Source organism: Elephantulus edwardii, unplaced genomic scaffold (assembly GCF_000299155.1).
Source record: "Elephantulus edwardii isolate Elephantulus edwardi_28Jun2011 unplaced genomic scaffold, EleEdw1.0 scaffold00019, whole genome shotgun sequence".
In the NCBI taxonomy this organism is placed as follows: domain Eukaryota; kingdom Metazoa; phylum Chordata; class Mammalia; order Macroscelidea; family Macroscelididae; genus Elephantulus; species Elephantulus edwardii.
The window spans coordinates 19,622,412-19,647,463 of NW_006399769.1; the positions used below are offsets into that span (position 1 = coordinate 19,622,412).

The 25,052-nt window shown below is 41.5% G+C and overlaps 1 protein-coding gene across 1 annotated transcript in view; it reads right to left on the reverse strand.

Annotated features, from left to right (window-relative positions):
- Positions 1–25,052, reverse strand: part of VIT (vitrin) — a 614,318-nt gene that overhangs the window by 57,681 nt on the left and 531,585 nt on the right. Inside the window, exons 6-9 of the mRNA XM_006882356.1 lie at positions 23,995–24,186; positions 16,144–16,203; positions 12,758–12,820; positions 4,067–4,129 (exon numbers count right to left, since the gene is read on the reverse strand). Of these exons, the coding sequence (XP_006882418.1) occupies positions 4,067–4,129; positions 12,758–12,820; positions 16,144–16,203; positions 23,995–24,186 (378 nt within the window). The remainder of the gene's footprint in view (positions 1–4,066; positions 4,130–12,757; positions 12,821–16,143; positions 16,204–23,994; positions 24,187–25,052) is intronic.

Sequence of the window (25,052 nt, forward strand, 5' to 3'; positions counted from 1 at the left end):
GGCACCATGCAGTATTTGTCCTTTTGTGACTGAGATACTTCACTCAGCATAATGTCCTCCAGGGTCACCTATTTTGAATAATATTGCATGAGTTCTTTGTTTTTCAATGCAGCATAGTATTCCATTGTGTGACTATACCACAGCTTCTCTATCCATTTGTTTGTTGATGGGTACTTAGGTTCTTTCCAACTCCTTGCTATTGTGAACAAAGCCTTCGAACAAAGGATATGAACAGACACTTCACTGAAGAAAATATTCAGATGGCTAACAAGCATATGAAGAAATGTTCAAAATCCCTAGTTCTAAGAGAGATGCAAATTAAACAACTATGAGATACCATCTCACCCCAGTCAGAAAAGCAAAATTTAGCAGAACAGCAAGCAACAAATGCTGGCGAGTTGTGGAGAAACTGGAACCCTTTTCATTGTTGGTGGGAGTGTAAAATGGTGTAACCACTGTGGAAGGTGGTATGGCACTTTCTCAAAAAGTGCAACGAAGAATGAATGAAAATCCAAAATCACTGTAAATGTTAGTTAAAATTAATAAAATAAAATTTTAAAAAAGTTGCAAATAGAGATACCATTTGACCCAGCAATTCCACGCTGGGAATATACCCCAAAGAGACCATAACTGACATCCAAGCAGATATATGTACACCCATGTTTATTGCGGCTTTGTTCACAAGAGATCTATTATTATTCTGTCATCTTTGGTCTTTGTCCAACTCTCTGATGTATAGAAAGTAATTGTGATGATCATGGCCTGGATCAGGTACACCTTAGTCTTTAGACTGACAGCCTTGCTCTTCAGTACACTCTGGAGAGGTCCCCGACAACAGATTTTCCTAATGCAATTTGTCTTTTGATATCCTGACTGCTGGTGTCAAAAGTGTTGACTGTGGAACTTATCAAGCTGAAATTGTTAACAGCTTTTATCTCTTCTCCCTCTAGTATGATGTTGACAACTGGCCCAATGGTGAGAATCTTTGTCTTCTTGATGCTGTGTTTCAATCTGTATTGCAAACTACAGTCCTTGACCTTCTGCAGCCAATGCTTGATACCCTCTTTAGTTTCAGCAAGTAAGGTTGTGATATCTGCATACACCTGCAATACGGGTTGTTGATGAGTTTTCTCTAATCCTGATGTTACATTCTTCCCCATCAAGTCCAGCCTCATGAATTACCTGTTCTGCATACAGATTGAAAAGGTATGGAGACAGGATGCATCTCTGACACACTCCTTTTCTGATTTTGAGCCATGCAGTGTTTCCTTGCTCTACTCTGATGACTGCCTCCTGGTCCATGTATAGGGTCTGCATGAACAAAGTCAAATGTTCCAGAATTCCTGTTCTCCTAAGGTTAGCCACACTTTGTTGTGATCCATGCAGTCAAGTGCCTTTGCATAGTCAATAAAACACAATGAAACATCTGCTTTCTGCCAAGATCTATCTAATATTGGCAATGATATCACTAGGGCTACAAGCTCTTCTAAATCCAGCTTGTATTTCTGATAGTTGTCTGTCGATGTACTACTGTTTCAGTCACTTTTGGATAATCTTTAGCAGGATTTTGCTTGCATGTGATATATTAATGATATAGTTTGATAATTTTCACACTCTGTCAGGTCACCTTTTTTTTGGAATGGGAATAAGTATAGATCTCTTTTAGTCAATTAGTCAGGTGGCTGTCCTCCAGACTTCTTGGCACAACTTAGTGAGCACATCCAGGTCTGCATCTGTTTGTTGAAATATGTCAATTGCTATTCCATTTACTCCTGGAACCTTGATTTTTGCCAATTAATTTGTTCTTGTGGTTCCCCCACCCCTCCCCGTTGATCTTTAAACTTTTAGGTTTTACCTTGATCCATTTTGACTTAGTTTTTGTGTGTAGTATGAATCTTGCTTCAATTTCCTACATCTGTTGTTGGGAATAGTCACAATGGAACTGACACATAGATGACCCTCAAGTGGGTTTTCAGAGGTAGTAAATTACACAGGAGTAAAATTCTCATCTTTCTTCTGTGGAGCAGCTGGTGGTTTCAAACTGTGTACCTTTGATTTAGTAGCACAATTCCTTACCACTAAACTACATCCAGTTTTCCAAGCACTATTTGTTAACAATAACTATTAGCACTATTTATTAGATAACAAATTTATTATATGCTGACATATAACAAATAGCACTATTAGATAACAAATGGCACTATTTGTTAATATTTAACAACTATTACCTACTTAAAAAATATTTCATCTTTGAGTGGTTATCATAGATGGAAGGATTTCTGGTAGTATAGTCCAGAGAAAGTCGTCTTGCTAAATTAAAGACAGTGCTTCTCTGTTGGTTTGAATTCACCAGTGGCTACAAGGGAGAAATACAAGCAAACTCCACCATGTGATTTACAGCTTCCCAAAAAATCTGCTGGAGGCTCAGCTATGATTTGATTGCAGCTTGACAAGAATGAGTTTTTTCCAGTTTAATTATAAATTACATTGCTATCCTTATTTTCTTCTCAGTGTTCTGTTTATTACTGTAGAGGAATCCAATTGGTTTCTTTAAGTTGATCTTATAACTTTGCTGAATTATTCAACTAACTCCAATACTTTTCTTACTGAGTCTTTGTGATTTTCTCTATCTATGATCATATTATCTACAAAGAGATAGTTTTACTTCCTCTAATTATCTGGATGTCTCTTTATTCCTTTTCTTGCCTTATTGCTGCAGCCAGGACTGCCAATGCAATGTTGAATAGGGATGGTGATGGGGGTATCGTTGTCTGAGCATGTTTGCTAGAGGAATGCCTTTCATCTCTCTCTATTGAGAATAATGTTGGCTGTTGCTTTTATATATGTATGTGTGTATATATATATATAATCTTAATTATGTTGCAGAATATCTCCTCTATTACAATTGCATTGAGTGTTTTTATCAGGAACAGGTATTGAATGATCATGTGAGGTTTTTTCCCCCCAAAATGAAGTCCCTGAAAATGTCAATCTTTTCTCCATTTTTCTTATATATAGCTGCAGCCTCCAATATGGATTGGGGCTCAATGTCAAGAAGACAAAGATTCTCACCACTGGACCAATTGTCAGCATCAGAATTAATGTTGAAGAGATTGAGATTGTTCACAACTTTAGTTTGCTTGGCTCCACAGTCAACACTCTTGGCACCAGTAGCCAGGAGATTAAAAGATGTATTGCCATGGGCAAGTCTGCTGTCAGGGACCTCTCCAAAGTACTGAAGAGCAATGGTGTCTCTCTGGAGACTAAGGTGCGTCTGATACAGGCCATGGTCTTTGCAATCATTTGTTATGCATCAGAGAGTTGGTCAGTGACTAAGGAGGATAAAAGGAGAATTGATGCCTTTGAGCTGTGGTGCTGGAGAAGAGTATTGAGGGTACCATGGACTGCTAGGAAAACAGATTCATCCTGGAAAGGGTTAAACTGGGTGGCTCCTTGTAGGCAAGGATTCTGAGGCTCCGTCTAACATACTTTGGACATGTTGTAAGGAGAGACCGGTCCTTGGAGAAGGACATCATACTTGGGAGGGTGGAGGAACAGCACAGGAGGGGAAGGCCCTCTATGAGGTGGATTGATTCAGTGACTGGGACAATCAGTATGGGTGTGTCAGAGACAGTGCGATTGGCACAGGACAGAGCAGAGTTTAGGGCTGTTGTACATAGGGTCGCTATGAGTCACAAGCGACTTGACGGCACATAACAACAACAACAACATAGCTTATGGGTCGAGCTGTGAGGTCTTTTGATTTCTTTATGTGGATGAGTAATCTACACTGAAGATCATACTATTATTTTTATCTTCATCAGTAAGTACTTTAAGCTCTCTGAATTTTATGCCTTACTGATGTTTTAAAAATCTTATCTCTCCTCACAGCTCCCTCCACTGCCCCTCTCCCCTTAGATAATTTAAATCTTTCTAAAAGCTTCCAGAGAAAAGATAAACAGACCTACAGAGGAGAGAGGTGAGTTTGGGTGGGAGTGAGTAAATAGAATGAGAACAGATCAGATGTCAAAGTCATCCTGGGTTTCCCCATTGACAACTGACTTACTTGGCTCTCCCTGGGATACTGGCTCCAAAGACTGTGTGCTTAATTCTTCGTTTGGATCAAATCCTGGAAAGAACAGTAAAACTTTTGGTGACTTACAAGCACAGGAAGTGCCTGGATTCACCCCAAGGAAGGGGACATAACGGGTATTCACACTCAGCTCAGGCTTTGGCTTCAGGCTGTGCTCTCCCATACCACTCCCATCCTGGGGAAAATACCCACACATTAATATTTACTGACAGCCCATTCCAGACACAGTATTTGCTAAGTGCTACAGAAGGATTTGGAGAAGCCCATGCTCTAATTCTCAATTATCCTACTTGAGCCTTAGTTTATTTCTTTGAAAGCATTATATACATTACCAGTGTAAAAGATCTCTCTGATCATTTCTGAAAATTTTGAGGTCAGGGAACCATGCCTTATTCATAAAAAATGGATTCTGTTTAGTTTTTCTGTAAATGGTTATCAAGTTTCCCCAGTACATTTGTTAAAGAGACTGTGTCTTCCACATTTAATAAATTTTTGTGCTTTGTCAAATATTAGCTGTCAATAGGTGGCAAAATTTCCACTGAGCCAAGCACATACGTACATGTTGTTGGCCAACTGAAAGAATGATCAGCGGTGAGACTGGGAGGAGGTGATCTAATGGGCGTGGGATGTAGAGCAGAGGCGCATAAGTAAATCCCCTCCTCAGAGCCTCTCGAGACCCACACCCACCACCAGTCAAGTCCATTCCAACTCATAGTGACCTAGTAGGACAGTGCAGCACTGGCTCATAGGATTTCCATGACAGTAGATATTTACAGAAGTTAAGTCTTGAATACTACCAAGAAAACAAATAGGTCTGTCTTGGAGACGGTGAAACCAAGTTTCTCCTTGGAGGCTAGGATTTTGTAGCTCCGTCTCACCTGCTTTATGCACGTGGCCAGAAGAAATCAGTCCTTGGAGAAGGATATCATGCTTGGAAGGGTGGAGGGAAAGCACAGGAAAGAAAGACCCCAATGAGATGTGTCGGAATTAGTGAGACTGGCTCAGGACAGGGCAGGCTTCAGAGCTGCTGTATATAGTGTTGCTATGAGTCACAGGCAACTCGCCAGGGCATAACAACAGACTGACACTTCTTTCTCTCAAGGAGGGGTTAGTGAGTTAAATATCCTCGGAGGTTTAGATTTTGACCCATCGCGTTAACCACTGTACTCTCAAGGCTCTAAACTTCATATTCTACCCCCACTTTCCAAGCAGTCTAAGAGAAGAACTAAAGCAGCATGAAGATTTCTGCACTTGGGAAGGCTGTTCATGCAAGCTGACAGTGAGTTTCTGGATGTTTCTTTAGTGTTATTGAAACGGAGCCAAAATTAAAAAAAATACCATTTAAGAAAATAAAGACAATAAATTAAAAATCTTTTTCAGCTTGCTAAACCAATGTGTTTCACAGGCAGCGAGAGCCTTGCAGCCCTGGACGTCCATCTCCCCTCTCCGACGCTTAGAAGACGAGGGATCTCAGGCAGAAGCAGACGAGTACGGGGGTGGGGGTGGGGAGCCCCCTGGTTTTGGATGTAGTGAGCTTCCTCTTGGTTTGTTATTTTCTTCAGTTTGCAAAGAACATGATTTCATCTTTGGATTAAAGGTCAATTTTCTCATCTCACTTCCTCTCATAATTTAAAAAAGTTCGCTTTGGGTGTTTAACAGTATTTTTCAGCCAGGAGTTTCTTGGGGAAACTCCCAAAGGTTCTTTATTGGAGGGTGGGAGAGAAATGCTAGGTCTAGAGGGCCATGTTCCCTCATCTGGCATCTTCCTCACCACCAGTAAACCTTCCCCTCAGCCCGAAGGCCAGCAGCTTGAAACAATTTAATGCAGGGAACACTGAACAGCACCCGTTCATGTGAATAGGAAAATCTAATTGTCATTTTGTGAAGAGTGCCTTCAGATGGGTGGGGAGCTAATGCACTTCTGTTTTCTTTCTGTCATCCAGTGGTGCTCTTAGCCCCAAACTTCCCTGGGAGGAGTTTATATTATGCATTGAGCTTGCTTGCCCTTGGCTTCTCCTGCTGCCAACTTGATATTAGAGGTCTGGTGATTGTAAGGAGCTGTCCTGATACCGCAATGGTTCCACTTAGCTGAAGGTTTTAATCCACTGGAGGACAGGAGGATAAAGACGGGCAGTCTCCTCCTGTGTGGTTTACAGCCTCAGAAATTCATGGGAGGGGTCAGTTCTAAGTCAGTTCCAACTCAATAATGAAAGACAATTCTAGAAACTTATGAATCTTAATCAAACCAAGCTATGCAGTTGTTATCCATCAGAGAGTTGGAACCAACCCATATCTGACCCTCCAGGGAGTTGTCAGAGGCAGCCAGGCTATGAGGTTGACTTAATGAAAAAGGACTGACCAAATTTCCACAAGCCCATTTCTCAGGACTTTAATAATGAAAAAGAAACTTGTTACTGACATGAAACCTGCTGAAGGTTTTAAGGGAAATGTGAAGGTGGTAATTTTCCCAATTGTGACAGAAACACCAGTAAGAGAGTGGGACCAGACCGACGACGGATTGAGCCACTTGGAATCTGTTAGGCTTTCCTGACTAAGGCTTCTGAAATGATCTTTGCCTTATGCTTTCACTACGAATCAAGAATCACAGCAATCTTAGAATGCAAATAAAAACCCCAGTACCATAAAGTTGTTTGTGACTTACAATGACCCTGTCGGGTAAAGCAGAGCTACCCTACATGTTTCCCAGGCTGCAAATCTTTCCAGACACGGTAGGTCTCATCTTTCTTCTATAGAGGGGTTGGTGAGTTCAATTTTCAACTTTTTAGTTAGCACCTAATACATTGAACCATAGAAACCCTAGAGCTTCTTTAAGATCTATAAGACCTAAGAAGTTTATCTAGTCTAAACCGACCCTTCAGCTGACTGTTACAAAACTGCATCAGGTGAGGACTGGCTGGTGTTTTGATCATCTTCAGAAGAAGACGAACACATCCAATCAAATTGTGCATTTTGTTCTTGACAATTAAGACTGTGCGAAATTTTTGCTTTATCAAACTGAAATCTTTGCCTTCAGCTTTTATCTGTTCATTTGTCCATCCACCCATCTATTTATCAAGCACACTGTGAAAATCAGTCAGTGAAGCCCTGCCACCACACAATCTGATCCACCGCGGATCACAAGGAGGGGGCAGCATGGTGTTCTGCCGTGCACGGGGTTACCAGGAGCTGAGAGCCGCCAGTTCAATAGCATTTAATAGCACACTAATGTATCTAACGCCATTCTAGCTGTATTTGTTTCACTCATTTGTTTATTTTCTCTTTTATTGGGCACTGCATAGAACACGTGGCCCCTGGAGGGAGTGTAGAGTCCATTGCTGTTCTGAGGCTCCACTTCTCACCTTTGCCTCAAGAATGATGCAAAAATGGTGCCTCTTATCCCGTATGTAGTTAAGTGTTTAAAATTTTCGCATGGAACTGATCCTGATAAAGTGGAAGAGATGGAAAAGGGGGGAAGATTTCTGGGGGATGCTCTTATTCAATAGTTCCTGACCCCTTGCAGAATCGTGGCTAGGAGGATTCAGCCAGCAGAAGCATCTGAGGAAGCATGTAAAGAAATGATAAAAGTCATGTGTGGGTGTTTTTATTTTCTTTGAGCTCAGAAGACCTACCGCCTGATGAGCTTACGTTTCTTAATGGCTCTTAGCTTTGCTGCTGGCTAGAATCATCAACACACTCAAAAGAAGTCACGTTCTTCTGCACATGATTGAGATGCAAAGCTCTATGGTGAAAAGGGCAATCTGTGCTTTGCACATTCCGTTTCATGGAGAGACCTGCCTTTAGTCTGGCTCAGCCATTAGCCACGTGTGTGACCTTGAGCAAGTCATATACACACTGCCTCATGGACCACAATTGCTTTGTCATTAACATTACTGACTGGGAGAGATAGCCTCCAAGTTAAAAAATATGATTTATATTTTGAAACATCTTGCTTCTTTAGTCTTATTATTATACTGCCACCTACTGGTAAAGATGTATACTTTCCCTAAGACAAATGGCGGCATCTTGTCAGCTTTTTCCCAAAGCTTCCAGCACCCTTGGGTGTCTAGAAGAGTTGGCATGTGGTGTGCTCTCTTACTTACCCAGGAGAAATCATTCTCATTTATCTGGATTTCCCAGAGCCCCTACTCCTGCTCTGAAACCGATCTTCTTTTTTTTTTTTTAAATTTTTTTAAATTTTCTACATACTAATTTGTTTACAAAGTTTGAATACATTGTCACACAAAATCCTTCCCATTTCCTTCACACCCTTCACCCATGGAATTGTGCAACCCTATTATTAGCATACCTCCGCGCTGCCCATCCTTACCCCTAGGATTTTCACCTCCCCACTCCTTGAATCCTCATACTTATTCTATATTAACGATTTTATACAGTATTTGTCCTTATGGGATGAAGTTAGTTCACTCAGCATAATGTTCTCCAGTCCCTCCCAAGGTAGTAATTTACAAAATCATTGCTCCAGCTGCCTTTGAGTTGTCTTCAGCAATATTTTACTGGCATGTGATATTAATATTTTTCAACAATATCTGCATTTTGCTGGCTCATTGGTTTTTTTTTTCTTTTTTGGTATTGGACAAATATAGCTTTTTTTCCCTCCCTAGTTGAGTGAGCAGCTCCAGCACTGCATCTGTTTGTTGAAACACTTCAATTGGTATTTTTTTAATTGCTGTAACTCTATTTTTGTTGTTGTCTTCCATGCAACTTGGATGACTTCCTTCATTACCTCCAACAATGGGTTTTGATGGTTATACCTATGGGGTGATGGCATAGTTGGGAGTAGCAGGCAGAACAAACCACCAATTATTCCTTAGTCAGGAGTCCTGAGATGGAGATGAAATACTGGGCCTGGAGGGCAGCATCAATAGGCCCATATTTAGCTGCTGGTGTCTGTTAACAGGTTGCACTGAACACAGAGGACTATTTCCCAATGCTGCCCTGAGCATGGTGGGGCTTATGGAATTCTTCCCATGTGCTATGTTTTCATCTGACTAGCATAAGGAAGGTAGCATGTTAATCAGTTTTGTGGATGACACAAGGGTTGGAAGGCTAGGTAAGATGCTAAATGATAATATTAAGGTTAAAAAAGAGGCCGTAGTCAAATCAAAGGAAAATGTAATAGAGAAGTATAATATGCCAGTTTGGAGTTTAAAAAATCAGTTGCACATCAACAGGATTTGAGTGACCTGCTTTAACAGAATATATCACTCACACTCTCACTCATTTCCCTTGATTTGAGACTGATTCATAGTTGATCATCCATTGGCTTCTGAAGCTGTAAATCACACTGATTACTTGTCTTTCTCCCAAGGAGCTCCTGACAAATTCTAACCATCAGGGCTAAGCCTTTGGGTTAGGAGTACAACCCTTTATGCCACCAGGGCTTCTAATATAATCCAAAATGTATATAATGTTAATATATTAAAGAATGGTGATATATGATATGCCTGAAAATAAACACATAAATATGTAATAGAAAAGATGTTAGCTATTGCATATTTAGCAGAAGATCAATCAGTGGTGAGAGGGAGCTTTGCCCAAATGAGACCTAAGATGCTTTAATGAAAGTGGGGTATTCAGGATGAGGCAGGGTAATCCCCAATATACCACTTATAGCATCATGTTTGACTCTGGATAATGTGTTCAAAAGTTATTAATGGACCATCCTGGTGCATCACACCTACACAGTGACTCCTCAGGAGAAAGTTGTGGTGATTGAATTCTACAAAATTTAAAATCCAAAATAAACCCACTGCCTCTGAGTGGATTCCGGTTAAGAGTGACTCGCTGTTGGATTCTGAAGCTATTGACCTTAATGGTAGAAGAATGGACATCATTCTCCTGTGGAGCCACTGGTGGACTCAACTGCTGACCTTTTGGTTTGTGGTGCAAAACATATTAGTTCAGCCTAGAAAATCCCATTGAGCAGTTGTACTGTGTTACACAGTTTTGGGTAGTTAGGACTTATTCAACAGCACTTAATTTCAATAGCTTAGAGGCTGGACTGGAACTGAGTTGTGTAAGGACCTGTTAGAGAAATTAGAAAAAATATATCCTGGAAATGACCAGTAAAGGAGGAAAGGAAGTTAGTATATATTTCAAAGACTTACTGTTTGTTTGTTTATTTGTTTCTTTTAGTCTCAGCCTCGTTATGCTCTTAAAAGTCTTTAAAGAATTCAAAGAGCCATTGTTTCTGTGGAGCCAAAATCTGTTGATATTAACAGTATTAGAAAAGAAAACTACGCATTCTCCATTTTGAAGTAGGGTACTTACTACCAATGTTTTTAATTATTAATACACTTTAAGTTAACAATTGAAACACAAACTGACGAGCAAAAAACCCAATTTTTACTCAGTGAGTTCTGACTCCTGGTGTTTGAGATTTTAAAATATTATTTTTTGAAAAAAATTACTGTTTATGAGGCAAAAAAATTCAATGAGAAGAGAGGCAAATTCCTTCAGTATCTAGTTAGTAGAAGATTGTTGGGATCTGATAGCAGCTTCTGCGGTTAATCTGCTGTGGTATGTTGTTTTGGTTGAGCTAGTGAAGAAAATCTGGGCTCACACTGATATGTAGTCAGAAAAAGGAGCTGCTCAAAGAAAGTGAGGTCCCGCAGGACCCTCGGAGACCACTCACTAACATAATTAGGAGTCCAGTACAACTGTGCTTGATAGCGTTTGCAGTGGCTGGTTTCTAAAGGAAGATTTCCAGTCAATTTTTTCAAGGCCCCTCTGAGTGGACTTGACTCTCCAACCTTTCAGTCAGCAGGCAGGTACATTAACCATTTGTACCACCCAGGATTTCCTTCACATGAAGGGACTGGGACATCCTTAGTTATCAGATAAAGGGTAGGCACACCTATCTGGTGTGTCATGAGGGGTTAATTTAGAACAGATAAACTTTATGCAATCCTTTCAAATGTCATGTTCGGAGTTTGAGGGATGATTTGATAGGTGAGGAAGTGGGTGACCTCCCTGATATGCAGCCATGAGAACACGTGTACTCCATCTGCGGAGGTGAGGACTGGTTGAAAGGTATCTAAGACCTCCACGTGCTCTTGTGTTTTCTCAGGGTGGACAATGGCTTCCTGCCATCTGCAGGAGTCACAATATCTTGATTATATATACGTCTAGAGTCAATAGAACTGCCTGGGTGGTGGTACAAATAGCTCCGAAGATTGGTTCAAAACCATCCAAAGGTGATTAAAAAAGAAAACCCATAAATTAGTATGTTGTTGTTGTTGTTATGTACCGTCGAGTCGCTTGCAACTCATAGCGACCCTATGTACAATAGCCCTAAACTCTGCTCTGTCCTGTGCCAATCACACTGTCTCTGACACTCCCATCTCAATTATCCCAGTCACTGAATCAATCCACCTCATAGAGGGTCTTCCCTTCCTCTTGCACTGTCCCTCCACCCTCCCAAGCATGATGTCCTTCTCCAAGGACCGGTCTCTCCTCACAACATGTCCAAAGTATGTTAGATGGAGCCTCAGAATCCTTGCCACCAAGGAGCCACCCGGTTTAACCCTTTCCAGGATGAATCTGTTTGTTTTCCTAGCAGTCCATGGTATTCTCAATACTCTTCTCCAGCACCACAGCTCAAAGGCATCAATTCTCCTTCTTTCCTCCTTGGTCACTGTCCAACTCTCTGATGCATAACAAGTGAGTGTGAAGACCATGGCCTGTATCAAACACACCTTAGTCTCCAGAGAGACACCATTGCTCTTCAGTACTTTGGAGAGGTCCCTAACAGCAGACTTTCCCATGGCAATGCGCCTTTAAATTTCATAAAGTAAAAAAGAAAACCCCAGTGATTTCCTTCTAAGAGGTCTTGAACATTCTTTTTCCCCCCCTTTAAATCTTTTTAAACTAGAGGTCTTGAACATTCTATGGAGCAGTTTCACTCAGCAACATGGGGCTCACCATGACCTAGAATCGACTTGGCAATAGGTGTCTTAACGTAGCATGACTAGTCAAGGCCTGCCGACCTTCTGCCTAGGGAATTCCATCAAAAGCTAATGGAAGTTAGGGAGGGACTGATGGGTCAGAGCAAAGTTGCAGAGATGATGGTGGTGAGATGGGAATAGCAGAAATGGATAGGGTGAAAAAGTGCGGTAAGTATCTGTAGATGTAGAGGGTAATCACTGGGTATATCTAGGAGAATGGAGAAGAAACCATGAGTTACAGAGTTCTAGACTGGGACAACAGTAGTGCAAGGAGAAGAGATGCAATGTGGCCAAATGCTGATTACAGCCTTGTATTAACCTCCAGGTTAACAGGCGAAAAAGGACAGAACCTGGAGATCAAGTGATTTGCCCCTCCACCAACCCCGAACGTCTATGAAAAGTCTGACTTTGTATTTACATTTTATTCCAGGGGTGAGCCTGGGATGTGCCGGTGGGAGCAGAGGCTACTATGGAAGAAACCTCTCAGGCTGACATGAGTGAATGAGATCCCTCGGGCATTTGAGCTGACAGAGAGTTTTCTCTTTGACACACTGAGAATAGACAGAGGGGACCTTTCTATCAGTTAAAATGACCTGACATGACCCAAAACCCTAGTGACCAGGAGCGGAGCTGCAGAGGTAACATCAAGTGTGTGGGACATTCTCAGCAGCGGGGAGGGGAAATGGTGGCCACTTACCCAGGCTAAGATCTGCTTCAGCAGTTTTCTGGAAAGCAACTCCTGAGGAATTCTGCCTCTGGAGACCTGGGGATATAGAATTATTCTGCATATGATGCATCCACATAGAAAAATGCACACACATATAACATGCAGGGTGTGCACAGGAAAATACTGTGTGAGGAGGCTGTGTAGTTTGCCAACAAATTACAACGCTTGTGCATTATTTGCATAAAACCATGGTTAACAAGGGTGGGGTCAGCTAGCAGCTTTCTTCTCTTATTTTGTCCCCTGAATACTGTGACTCTAGACATCAGCAGAGCTCTCTGTGGCTGATTCTACTTTAGGAGCTTCCAGAGGTACAGAAAGCCTGACCAGGGGACAAGAGGAGACAGTGCCCATGACTTGGCCTCTTGAACAGTCCCTTGGGCCTGTTGAAACCCAAGATAGCCCTGGTGTTCGGGCCTCGACCATCTGCAGATTCTTAAGCCCTTTTGTGCAGAACAATAGCATGCATATTGGCAAAGGTGCAACTGTAAAGCTGGAGCAAACTGTTAGCCCTGCTCAGGGAACCCCGTGGAGCCCCTGCCCCAGATCCGGTGTCAAAGCAAAACAGATCCTACAGTGTCTAGGATTTTTAATTTGAATTTTTTTATATTGCCATTGTTGATACTTTAGTTTTTTTCTATACCTGAAATTCAAACATTCTTAATATGTACATCAATAAAATATATAAATATATGTATATACATATATATCAACCAATAGACTTGAAATAGTCATTACTATGATATGTACATAATTCATTGCAGTCAATGATAGAGAATAATCCAATTTCAGTACTAAGATATCTTTCTTTTTTAAAAAATATATTATTATTGCTTTTAAATTCATTGTTGCATATTTTCTTCCCCCTTCTCCCTCTGCCTCTCCTACCCCACCTCACAAAGCACCCCTTGTTTCATATTGTTGTCATACATATGATGTCTGATCATATATTCCTTTTGGAGAGTTTCCCCCCTCATCTGTTTATTGCAGTCTTCATTATCTATCCACTCTTTTTCCTCTCTCTTCACCCACCCCAACATCTGTCCTATTTTATAACAGTGGTGTTTGCAGTGTTTGTCCTTTTGAGACTGAAATATTTTACTCAGCTTAACATCATCCAGGCTCCGCCATGTTGTGTAATGTTTTAGGAGTTCATTTTTTTCTCAATGCTGCATAATATTTCATTGTGTGAATGTACCATAATTTTTCTATGCATTTCTTTGTTGATGCAACATATCTTTCTTGACTCTCTTTTTTGGTCTTCTCATATTTGATAGTTTCTTTCCTGGATTATTCCAACTAATTTGCTTTATCTTTCCCCCCCATTATACACTTAAGGAAAGGAGTTTGTTGTTGTTGGAATACACACAAGTTATACACTAGTTTGTCAGTTTGAACTTCAATCCAGTGACACTGATTACTTTCTTAGTTGTTCCATCCTCACTGAATTGATGATGATGTTTTGACCCCAAAGGTAGTGCTTAAAAGAGTATCGTGCTCAATGGAATACTATACTGCATTGAAAAACAAGGAACTCATTCAATATTATTCAAAATGGGTGAGCCTGGAGGACATTATACTGAGTGAAATATCTCAGTCGCAAAAGGACAAATATTGCATGGTGCCACTGCTGTAAAATGGGACTGATATCAGGGTGGGGATAAGACTGAGAAAAACTTGATAAATTGTATATACTGCACTGAAACAGATGAGGGACTGAATAATTTAAAAGCGATGTATGATAGGGTATTATGGTTATCACAAGAGTCCACAATTAAGGTTGCATAGTGGAACGTACTTGGGGCAGTGGGAGGGGTGCGGGGGGATTGTGTACCAGGGAGGGAGTCTTTCTTTTACTTTTGAAAGAGAGGAGCGAACTGCGGGGCAGGGGGAGAGGGCTGGGCAGGGAAAGAAGTGCAGCAATGAATGAATGGGAATCCAAATTCTCTGTAAATGTTCATTAAAATTATTAAAAAAAAATAAAAGAAACTAAAAAAAAGAGTATCACGCTCAAGACAGTTATTTTTCCTACTATTTAAGTTAAACCCTCTATGAGGTGGATTGATTCAGTGACTGCGGTAATCAGGATGGGTGTGTCAGAGGCAGTGCGATTGGCCCAGGACAGAGCAGAGTTTAGGGCTGTTGTACATAGGGTCGCTATGAATCGCAAACGACTTGACGGCGCATAACAACAACAACATGGTTTGGTTTTAAGAAAAGAATGTGATTTCAGCCCCTCAGAAACATGCTGGACTTGAAGGCAATGGGCTTGAGTTTTTGTTGAGAAATCTTTTAATGTGAGGAGTGCAGAAGAGGCTTTATGAATATCTAGGAATCTTGAAATATGAAGAAGGTGGTAGACATGCAGAAAGTAAAAATCCCTTGATGGAGGTACAATCTTTCCATCCTGGTGTCTTCCAGCTTCAATGGGAATTTAAACCCCTTACCAAGTCTATCGTGAGGTGTTGGTGGCTCAGTGGTGGAATTCTTACCTTCCTAGTGGAAGACCTGGGTTTGATACCTGACATTATACCTCATGTGCAGCCATCACCCATCTGCCACTGGAGGCTTGTGTGTTGCTATCACGCTGAACAGATAGGTCTACTGATGAAAAATAAGCCAGTGAAAAGCCTCTGACTCCCAAGGGCCTCATCTGATCTGATCTATCTCGGGGATAATGCAGCGTAGGGCAGATTTGTCTTACTGTGCATTGGGCCTCCAGGATTTGAAAGCCGAGTCAGTGGCAGCTACCCTCCCACCCAAAACCACCACTGTTAAGCCTGCTCACTTTTTCTTTTTTAACCTCTAGAGGTTTTAACAGCATTACAGGGAAGAGAATTTGCTCCATCCCTCCGCATTTCCAGTCCTTAGCCTAGAAGTACAGGCAGACATGTAGAAAGGAGAGCCAAGGAAGGCCACAGCTCACAGAATTCCTGGAGGAGAGAAAAAGTAGTTCCCTATCCCAGATTGTAGACACAGCCCAGAGCAAAATAAAGTTATTCCTTTCTTGGTGATGATAAAATCCTCACCTATATTTTGAGCTTAGTTCTTCAGGCATAAACCTTAGGTAGTAACCCTTCCCAGGTTTTTAAGAGCCCGTTTGCCAAATCCTTAAGAATCCTGTCACAATCTCCACAAAGTCACCTCAAGGTGACTATGATTTGGTGAAGGAAGGCTTGACTTGTTTAATGACTTCCTTACTTTCTACACAGACTCTGTCAGGGCAGTACCCTCCCTCAGCCTATGCGGTTTCATGCTTTCTGTCCAAATTGAAATCAAATGACAAGGATTTAGAAAGACGAACCCCATGGAAACAGGCTTAACTTTAATCCACAGCTGGAAAGGTGAGCTGAGTTTCTTCCCTGGGTGAGCACAGCAGTTGTTTGGGCTGCTGGTGTAGGTAGTTGTGGACCAGAGATCTGCAATAGCATTGGACTGGCCAGAACATGAATTTTAATCTGTTCTCATTCTTTCCGTGACCCAATCGAGCAAGAAATTAGCAAGATCAGAATCAAGGTAAAGCTTCGTACTTGGGCAGTCTGAACCTGCCCTGAAGGAGACATTGAAATGGGGAAGGGAGGTAATGTAGATTTAAGCCAACAGACTGGCTGAAAATGTCAGCTAATAACACTTTTGTATTTCTCAATTGTCAAAGCAAATATCTTTTACCAGAGTGCTCTATTTCTTTTTACACTTCATTATTCTTACAAGAATTCTCCTCAGCGGTGCCACTCACAAGGAGGTTACAGTAATCCTTCAATAGAAACGTCACTTAACATTTAGCAGTTTGCTTAAACTGTGTTAACATGGTATTGATGCAAATAGCATTAGCTTTTAGTAATTTTAAAAGGTACACAGCAGGGTATTCTTAATTACCCTGTGACAGAATCAAATAAAACTCCAGCAGTCATTATTTACTGGACAATTTCTCTGAAGCAAAATTTTAAAAGAGAGGAGGGAGATGGGGATTCTGTAAAGAGAAATGCCAAGCTCCTCATGCAGGAGGGAGGCCTTGTGAAACCAGTCAGGAAAAGAGCCAAGCTTCCTGCTGGGAGGCAACGAGAGGTCATGGAAAAACAGCCGTGCCTCTTAGAACATGGTTCAATTTTCAATCGATTTATATCTGCCTTTGCCTTTTGTTCAATGATTTGGACAGAAACGCAAAATAATTCTACATTTTCTCTATTTATACAGTTAACACATGTTCACTCTGAAGAATTATATACTGTGAGTAATAAATTAGGGAGCTCTGGTGGCTTAGTGGTAAGGAGTTGAGCTGTCAGCCCAAAGGCACACAGTTTGAATCCTCTAGCCACTCTGTGGGAGAAAGACAGGTGGTCTCCTCCTGTGTGATCTATCTCCTCTGAAAACCTGCTGCTGGAGGGTCAGCATCGAAGCTGACTCAATGGTACACACCAACACAATATTAAGAGACAACCTGCATTCCCATAGTTATAAGAGTATGTAATTTTAGTATGCATTTGCTTGTCCTTTTAATGATGTGCACATTATCATATGCAATACAGTTACAGGGGGGGGGAAAGGCTGGTGTCCATGCTGTTTTCTAGCTTGCTTGATTTGGCAATCTGCAGTGGACACTCTTGCCATGTCATTAAGTGTGCTCATTCATCATGACTCTAAAGGCCTCATGGCAGCTGTATGTGGGTGGTCCAAGCGGTTAAAGCACTTGGGTGCTATCAGAAAGGCTGGAGTTCAGAGTTCACCCAGAGGTACCTTGGAAGAAAGTCCTGGTTCGTGAGGACTTTATGGAGGCCAGCTCCGCTCTGACAGACAAAATGAGTTGAGTCAACCCTTTATCACCTGGTACAGCAATTTCTTTAATCATTCTTCTAATAATAGACAATTAGATTGCTCCCATTTATTCTTCTATTATGAATAGAATCTCTTTCCATTTGTTCTTATTAAGTCCTTGGTTTATTGTTACCTAAGGGCATATTCCTGCAAGTCCAAATTCTGGGTCACTGAGACACTGCCTTGTCAATACTGTCTATTATAGTTTTCCAGCCTGTGTTGGTGAAAAGCGATAGTTTAATTTGCATTATTTGCTTCCTCATGAAGTAAAATATCTTTTGTCATCTTTATTGTTCATTTCTAATTGTCTCATCGAGGCCTGACTGGTCATGACCTTCATGTATTTTTCTTTTGAAATGTTTGCTTTACTTTTTGTAACTCTGGATTCTAAGAAGAAAAAGAACTTTTCCAGATACCTTAAAGAAGATGAATGTTCACTGATGGAAATACATGTTGGTGAGAAGGGACACTATGTGAAGGGGATGGGCAGATAGAGATGCTGGCCCACCTTTCTGGTCTGGATTTCACCACTTCCTCACCTTTAACTGCACTTGGTAAGAGATTAGGGTTGTTGTTAGTTGCAGTTGACTACAATTCATAGCTACTCTACATCTACCCTGTGTTGTGTCCTCCTCTCAACCTCCTGCATGTTCACGCTGTCTCTGTGCCAACCATCTCATTGTGGGTCTTCCTTTCTTTTGTTGACTCTGTACTTTTCCAGACTCGTGTCTCCTGACAACATGCCCAAAGTATAGTAGATAAGTTTAACTATCCTTGTCCCTAAGGAACACTCTGGTTGTACTTGCTCCAAGACAAATTTTTTGTTCTTTTGGCAGTCCACGGGATATTTGATACTATTCACCAACACCCCAATTCAAAGGCATCAATTCTGGGGTCTTCCTTATTTTTGTTCAGTTTACATACACATGAATATAAAACAATTGATAATACCTTGACTTGAATCAGGCATTCCGTAATCTTTGAACAAACATCTTTGCTCTTTTAGACTTTCAAAGAGGTCCTTGACATGTTTTTTCCAATGCAACATGCTTTTTTAGTTCTTTTTAAAAATTTTTTAATTAATTTCAGTGAACACTTACAGATATTTTGGATTAAGGTTCTTTTTTTAAGTACTGTCAAGGAGGAGATTGCCCCCCTTCTCCAACAGAGCATCTGGTGGATTTGAACTGCACACCTCTGGGATTGCAGTGCAGCTTCTTGCCACTAGGTCACCAGAGCTCCACTTTTTTTAGTTCTTAACCACTGCTTCTATGAGTATTTATTGTAGAATAAAGCAAAATGAAATATTTAGCAATTTACAATCCCCCCATCTATTCAATGCTGTCTATTGGTCCAGCTGTGAAGATTTCTGCCTTATTGATGTTGAGATATAATACATATTGAATGCTATAGTCTTTGATCTTCTTCAATAATGGCTTCAAGTCTTTCTTACATTTTGCAAGCAAGGCTGTGTTATCTACTTAACACGAGTTGTTGAGGCTTCTTCAGTGCTGATGCCACATTCTTATACATTATAGTACAACTTCTTAAATAATTTTCTCAATGTACAGACTGGTTAGGAATGGAGAAAGGATATAACCCTGACATACATGTTTCTTGATTTTAAATGATGGGACACACAGGGAATGACATCTTATAAGCCTATGCCTGTATTTTGGCCTGGAGAAGTCTGGATTTCCTCTAAAAGTCCTTCTATGTATTCTCTGGATACCTCTTGACCCCAGGATGCAGCTCTGTGGCTTCCCTGGGTAATGTGGACACTGTAGTATCTGGCTACTCACATAAAGAAGAGTCGCATGCTAGACCCTGTGAGGAGAGAGGTCTCTGTGCTCCTGCCTGGCTCTTGCTTCTCTTACCATCCTTGACTTGTCTTCTCTGCTCATTTGACATGCTCATTTACAGGTCAGTTAAGGAGCCAGGATGTGACCTTGGTGTCCAGCTCCATTTTCCTTGGAGTCTATCTTGCTTAGAATCCTTCCACCTACATCAGCTCCTTCTCATGGGCTGGGAGAGATCCCATCTCCTAATTTCCATGGGAGACTCTCTGAGCCCTGCGTCCTGTCTAAGAGGTGTCTCTTTACATCTTTGGTCACTCATGGGCTGTAAGCCTCAAAGGCAGTTGGCTCCTATTGCAGTCACACACTTGCCAGGTGTCCTAAGCTGAAGCACTCTGCTGTGGAGGGGTCTTCATGGAATGTGTTCCCTACTGTCGCCCAAGATCCTTGGATGGTGCCTGACACATTGCAGATACTCAGTAAACATGTGTTCAATGAATATGAACTGTATTGTGCTTGAATCGCTCTCCATTTCTGGTATCTTTTAACTACAGTCAAATAAGTATATATGAGGAAATATAAAAATAATAAATGAAATTATAGCTACTCATCTATTTTCCTAAGTGGCAGAATATTTTTAGCTCATTTGCCCAAAACAGAATTTTAAAAATATCAAATATTATTTTTTAAGAATTTTATCATTATTAATTTTAATGAAAATTTAGAGACTTTGAATTTCCATTCATTCATAGTTGCACTTTTCTCCCTGCCGCGCCCCTCCCCCCAGCCCCAGTTCGCTCTTCTCTTTGAAAAGTAAAAGAAAAATTCTTTCATTGCTTTACAATCTCTCCCACCAGGTACACTCCACTATGCAACCTTCGCTCTGGACTCCTGTCATGACAATAATACCTAATCACATATCCCTTTTACACAGTTGTCTCCCTCAACTCTTTCAATGCAGTATACATTATTTATCCTATCTTTCTCAGTCTCCCCCCAACCTCAATGTCAGTTTCAAATATTATTTAATATCAAACTCACAGCTGTTGAGTCAGTTCTGACTCCCAGTCACACTCCATTGAGCTTCTGGGGCTGCAGATCACAACGGCTGGTGAGGGGGGAGCGTGTGACTGCCCATCCTCCTCTCCAGGGACTGCTGGTGGGTCCAAACCACTGGATGCTCACAGCCTTTGGGTGAGCAGCACAATTCCCGATGGACTACACCACTGGAGCTCCTTTCAGATAATTGAGCTAAAATCTCACAGCAAATAAAACTGAGCATTTTGATGCAGGCATTCCTGAAAGCAGGTCGGCCATTACTTAGGGCTAGATAAGGAGTTAGGGAGAAAGGGTAATTCCATAGTTAGGAGATTTTTCTTGGTGTGATATAAAATTCTAAAATAGATTGTGGTGAATAAATTGCACAGAGATTATAAAAAAAAACCCCAAAAGCACTGAACTGTATTTTTTAAATGGATGAATTGTAGGATACCTGAAATATCTCAATAAAGGTGTTCTCAGACAAAAGACCTAGGCATTCTCAGACAAAAGACCTAGGCAGCCAAATGTGAGTTCTCAGCTCTGTCCAGGCCTACAGAAGGTCTTTTCAGTTGGCAACAAAATGTCTAAGTTTCTTTCCACCCACTGCTTGGCCCCTTTCTTAGCAGTCACTGTGTGTGCTGCCCAGCCGGCCAGCTCTGAGTATTTGCACAGCAGCCTGTGGGTCCCGTGGAAGCTGGCGCTGGCCAAGGATGAAGACAGACTGCTAGATGGCCGAGAGGCTGCTGTCCAAAGCCGCTGTCCCCAGGCCAGGAACAACGCAGCTTTGCCAGAATGGGAGCCACCCCTTCAAGTTTCTTGAGGTTTTCCACAAGCTCAAGTCCAACTGGTAACAGCCTTTCAAAGCCCCCAGTGTAGCAAGTAAGTATGCCACATGTTTAATTATATGTGTTATATAAAAGCTGACATCCTCTCAGGAGACATCAGTTACTAAAAAATCTTTGAATGGAACATGAGTGCTGAAAGTCCAGAGAGTGAATTTTAAAAATAGGAAAAGTTCTGGCTACAGGGCCCTTGTTAACTCGGCCACCCAGCTTCTTTCCTAACTATCTCTCCTTTGCCGTCATCATTGTGTGTCTGTGGTGATATTAGCCTGCTGTCAGTGAAGGGTAATGGCCTACTTCAGGCACAGACAAGGCTGATGAACGTACGTAGTGTTGTGCTGTGTACTGAAGAGTGTGGAAATGGCTAATATCCTATTACCTATATATTTACCACAATGAAAAGAAAATATGTTAGCCTGAGTGAAACAAAAATAGGATGGAAGGAGAGTATCTGCTATATCTGCTAATAAGAAATTATTTTTATAGTATTCTTGATTTATGGAACTCTAGTGCCTGGTGCCAAGAAACTGAGCTGCAATTCTGAAGACTCGTGGTTCAAGGCCCGCAGCTGCTCCGTGAGGAAGGATGGGCAATCTCCTCCCTTCTAGTTAACTGCCTCTGAAAACCCACCAGAGGGTCAGCTATGGGTTAGTTTTGACTCGACGGAACACAACAACAACATTCTTTCTGGATTTGGAATTTAATATAATGGTTTCAAATCCCTATTTTGTAATATTATTGGAGATATTAAATAAAATGACTGCAATGTGCCTAACACATGGAAAATATGGGATTTGTGCAGTGAGTTGTTAAAAGAAGTTAAAGTCAAAGTCATTGCTATCGTGTCAAAACCAAAGCACAGCTAACACTTGAGCTGGTTTCTGAAGCTGTAAAATTGCATGAGAGGAGATGACCCAATTTCCTGTTGAACAGCCTGTGGTCAATTCTAATTGCCAGAGAGTTGCAGTGCAACTCCCTATCAATGAGGCCACCAGAGCTCCCCTTCATTGAGTTGTTCCTTGTTATGATTTATAGCAGGCGCTCGCTGTTGCTGGTAGCCTATAGTCAGGTCACCACACCTGCACCATTCTTTGACAGCCTGGCTCCTGATGCTGTGATACTTCATTGATGTCTGGAGTGTTGGCTTATGGCAGGGATCCCTCCTGTGAGAGAGCCAGGCTTCCAGTAGGATGGGAATCCCAGTGCTGCCACTTCCCAGCTGGGTCCTGGGGTCAACTTCCTCACTGCTCTACTCCTTGGTTCCCTCATCATTGTAACGGGAAGCCAAATTAGATGTCATATTTGCACTTTGAAGAGTGTTACAAGAATTCAGCTGGCTAATATATGTAAAGGGCTTAGGACAGTGTCTGGCTAATTTGTATTTGTTTTCTCAACAGATGTGTGGGTAAGAGGCTAGGCTGGGGCATGGGAGGCAAGAAGGGCCATGTAGGTGGCAGTTATGTTTGGAAGCTGGAAGTGCAGTTGAAAAGCACAAGCCCAGGCATTTCCTTCTAGAAAAATAAAGCAATGTGGGAACCTCTATAGAAAAAAGAAATAAATCACTGGGGTAATAGTGGTATTGTGAAATATCCCACCCTTTCCCAGAAGACCTTTTGCCCGTAGTGGCTCAGATATAAGCCTGCTAGAAACATGAGATAGGATTATCGAATGAGCACTTAGGTCCTGTTTGCTGGAAGGCTGAGGTTAATTATACTCTGCTAAAACCTAAAACATGGTTTAAGAAATGGTTTTGAGAGAGAAGGCAGAAACAATCAGGAAAAGGATAAAAATGTTATTAGGTTTATAGGTTTTCCTAAAGGACTTCTTTTTGGTCTTGTTTGTTTTTAATATTTGAAGACTTTGAGGAGTCACTGAACATCAAAAAACCAAAAGGGGAAAAAAACCCCACAATGAAAAACCAAAAACGACCCATCAGTGTTCACAGAAATCTACTGTCCTTTGAATTGATCTTTTGCAGAAATAAGGAAATGGAAATGGGAACATTTTATGTAAGATCCTTCAAAAGGGAGATCTGGTGTCCTAGTGGGTAGGAAGTTGTGCTGCCAACTTAAAGGCAAATGGTTTGAATCCACCAGCTGCTCCAAAGGAGAAAGATGGACAATCTCCTCTCAGGTGATTTACAGCCTCTTAAAAGAGGTCAGCTATGAGTCAGTTTCAACCCAGTAGTAGTATCTTTTTGTAGTATTAAGTAGTATTATTACTTACTATGAGTAGTAGTACTAGATGTGTCAAATGCAATAATGGTTACTCATGGTGGACAGTGTTTGGGGGAGCTCCCCGATTAAAACAAGCTTGAGAGCAGGAGTGGCATCTACTTCCGAAATAGCTTGCTTCTGGAAACTCTACACACTTGGAGAAACAATGAAAGTAATACAAGTATTCAGAGGTCTTTTGTTTATAGGGTCACTAAGAGTTGTCTATGACTTGACAGAACTTAACAACAACAACAACAATAAGAAGTAGTATTAAGGTTTGTCTCCATGGTTTGCTTGACTCTTAGGTTCTTAATTACTGGCCTCCAGTTGCCCCCTTGTGTCTGCAGGGACAGCCCAGCCCAGCTGTCAGATACTCCCCACTCACGCAGCTCTAAATGAGGTGAGTGACGGGCTACACACAGGTATCTGCCCAGAGCTGTTTTCTCTGAAAATTCAGCCTCCTCCTTGTCTCATTTGCAGCAGCAAATGGTCTACCTACTGACCTGGTTCCTGGCTCCTGTGGCCCAGAGGTGGTGGTATGGAGTTGATGGTGGTAGAAGCTGCAGATGGGGCTGGTGCTGGCAAGGTGGTGTGGGTGGGCTTGGCTGCAGTGGTAGCTGGTATCTGAGTCAGGGTGGCTGGCTGTGTAGCAGGCCCCAGAACTGAGGACATCTGATAGGCTTTTGTTGTTTCATCTGTAAGAAAATAGGATTATATTTGGGCTCACAGGAGTGGAGATCAAATAAAACGAACAAGTGTTTATTGAATACCAGTTACATGCAAAGTTCTCTGCTAAGCACTATGGGGCCTGAAATTACAACAAATAGCCTATGATTCCTGCCCTAAAGCAATATACAGTCTAGATGGAGTGTTAAGTCAATAAGCAAGCCAAAGATGAAAGAGCAATAAAAATATTCAAGCAACAGTGCAAATCTACAACTCACACAAGGCAAAATATGGCCACCTATGAAATAAATTTGAAACCCAAAGCAGCGGTTCCTACACTCACTGTTTTTGCTGTTTAATGAGCACTGTCTAGGGATAGAGTCTTGGGATATCACAATTGGTTAATGCACTCGGCTGTTCACAGAGGGCTGGTGGTTCCCAGATGTCCTGGAATAAGGACCTGGTGATCGACTTCCAGAAAGACAGCCATTGAAAGCCCTTGTGGAGCACAGTTCTCCTCTGACCCACATGGTGTCGCCAAGAGGAGACTTGTGGTCAGAGAGAGACAGAGAGATGGAGGGACGGAGAGACAATGAGAGAGGGATAGAGGGAGAGATGATGAGAGGGGGAAAGAGGGAGATAGAGAGAGATAGATAGATAGAGAGAGAGAGAAAGAGAGAGAGAGAGAGAATGAATCACAATGAACAAAGTACGGTCAGAGCTCCCCCTGACTTCCTCTTAGGACGACACTTGTAATTGTATTTATGATCCAACTCCAATATCTAGGCTAATTTCCTCATCTTAACATCCTTAATCAAATCTGCAAAGTGCCTTTTTTTTCTATAATTATATTTTATTAATTTTCATAAACATTTACAGAGATTTTGGGCTTCCA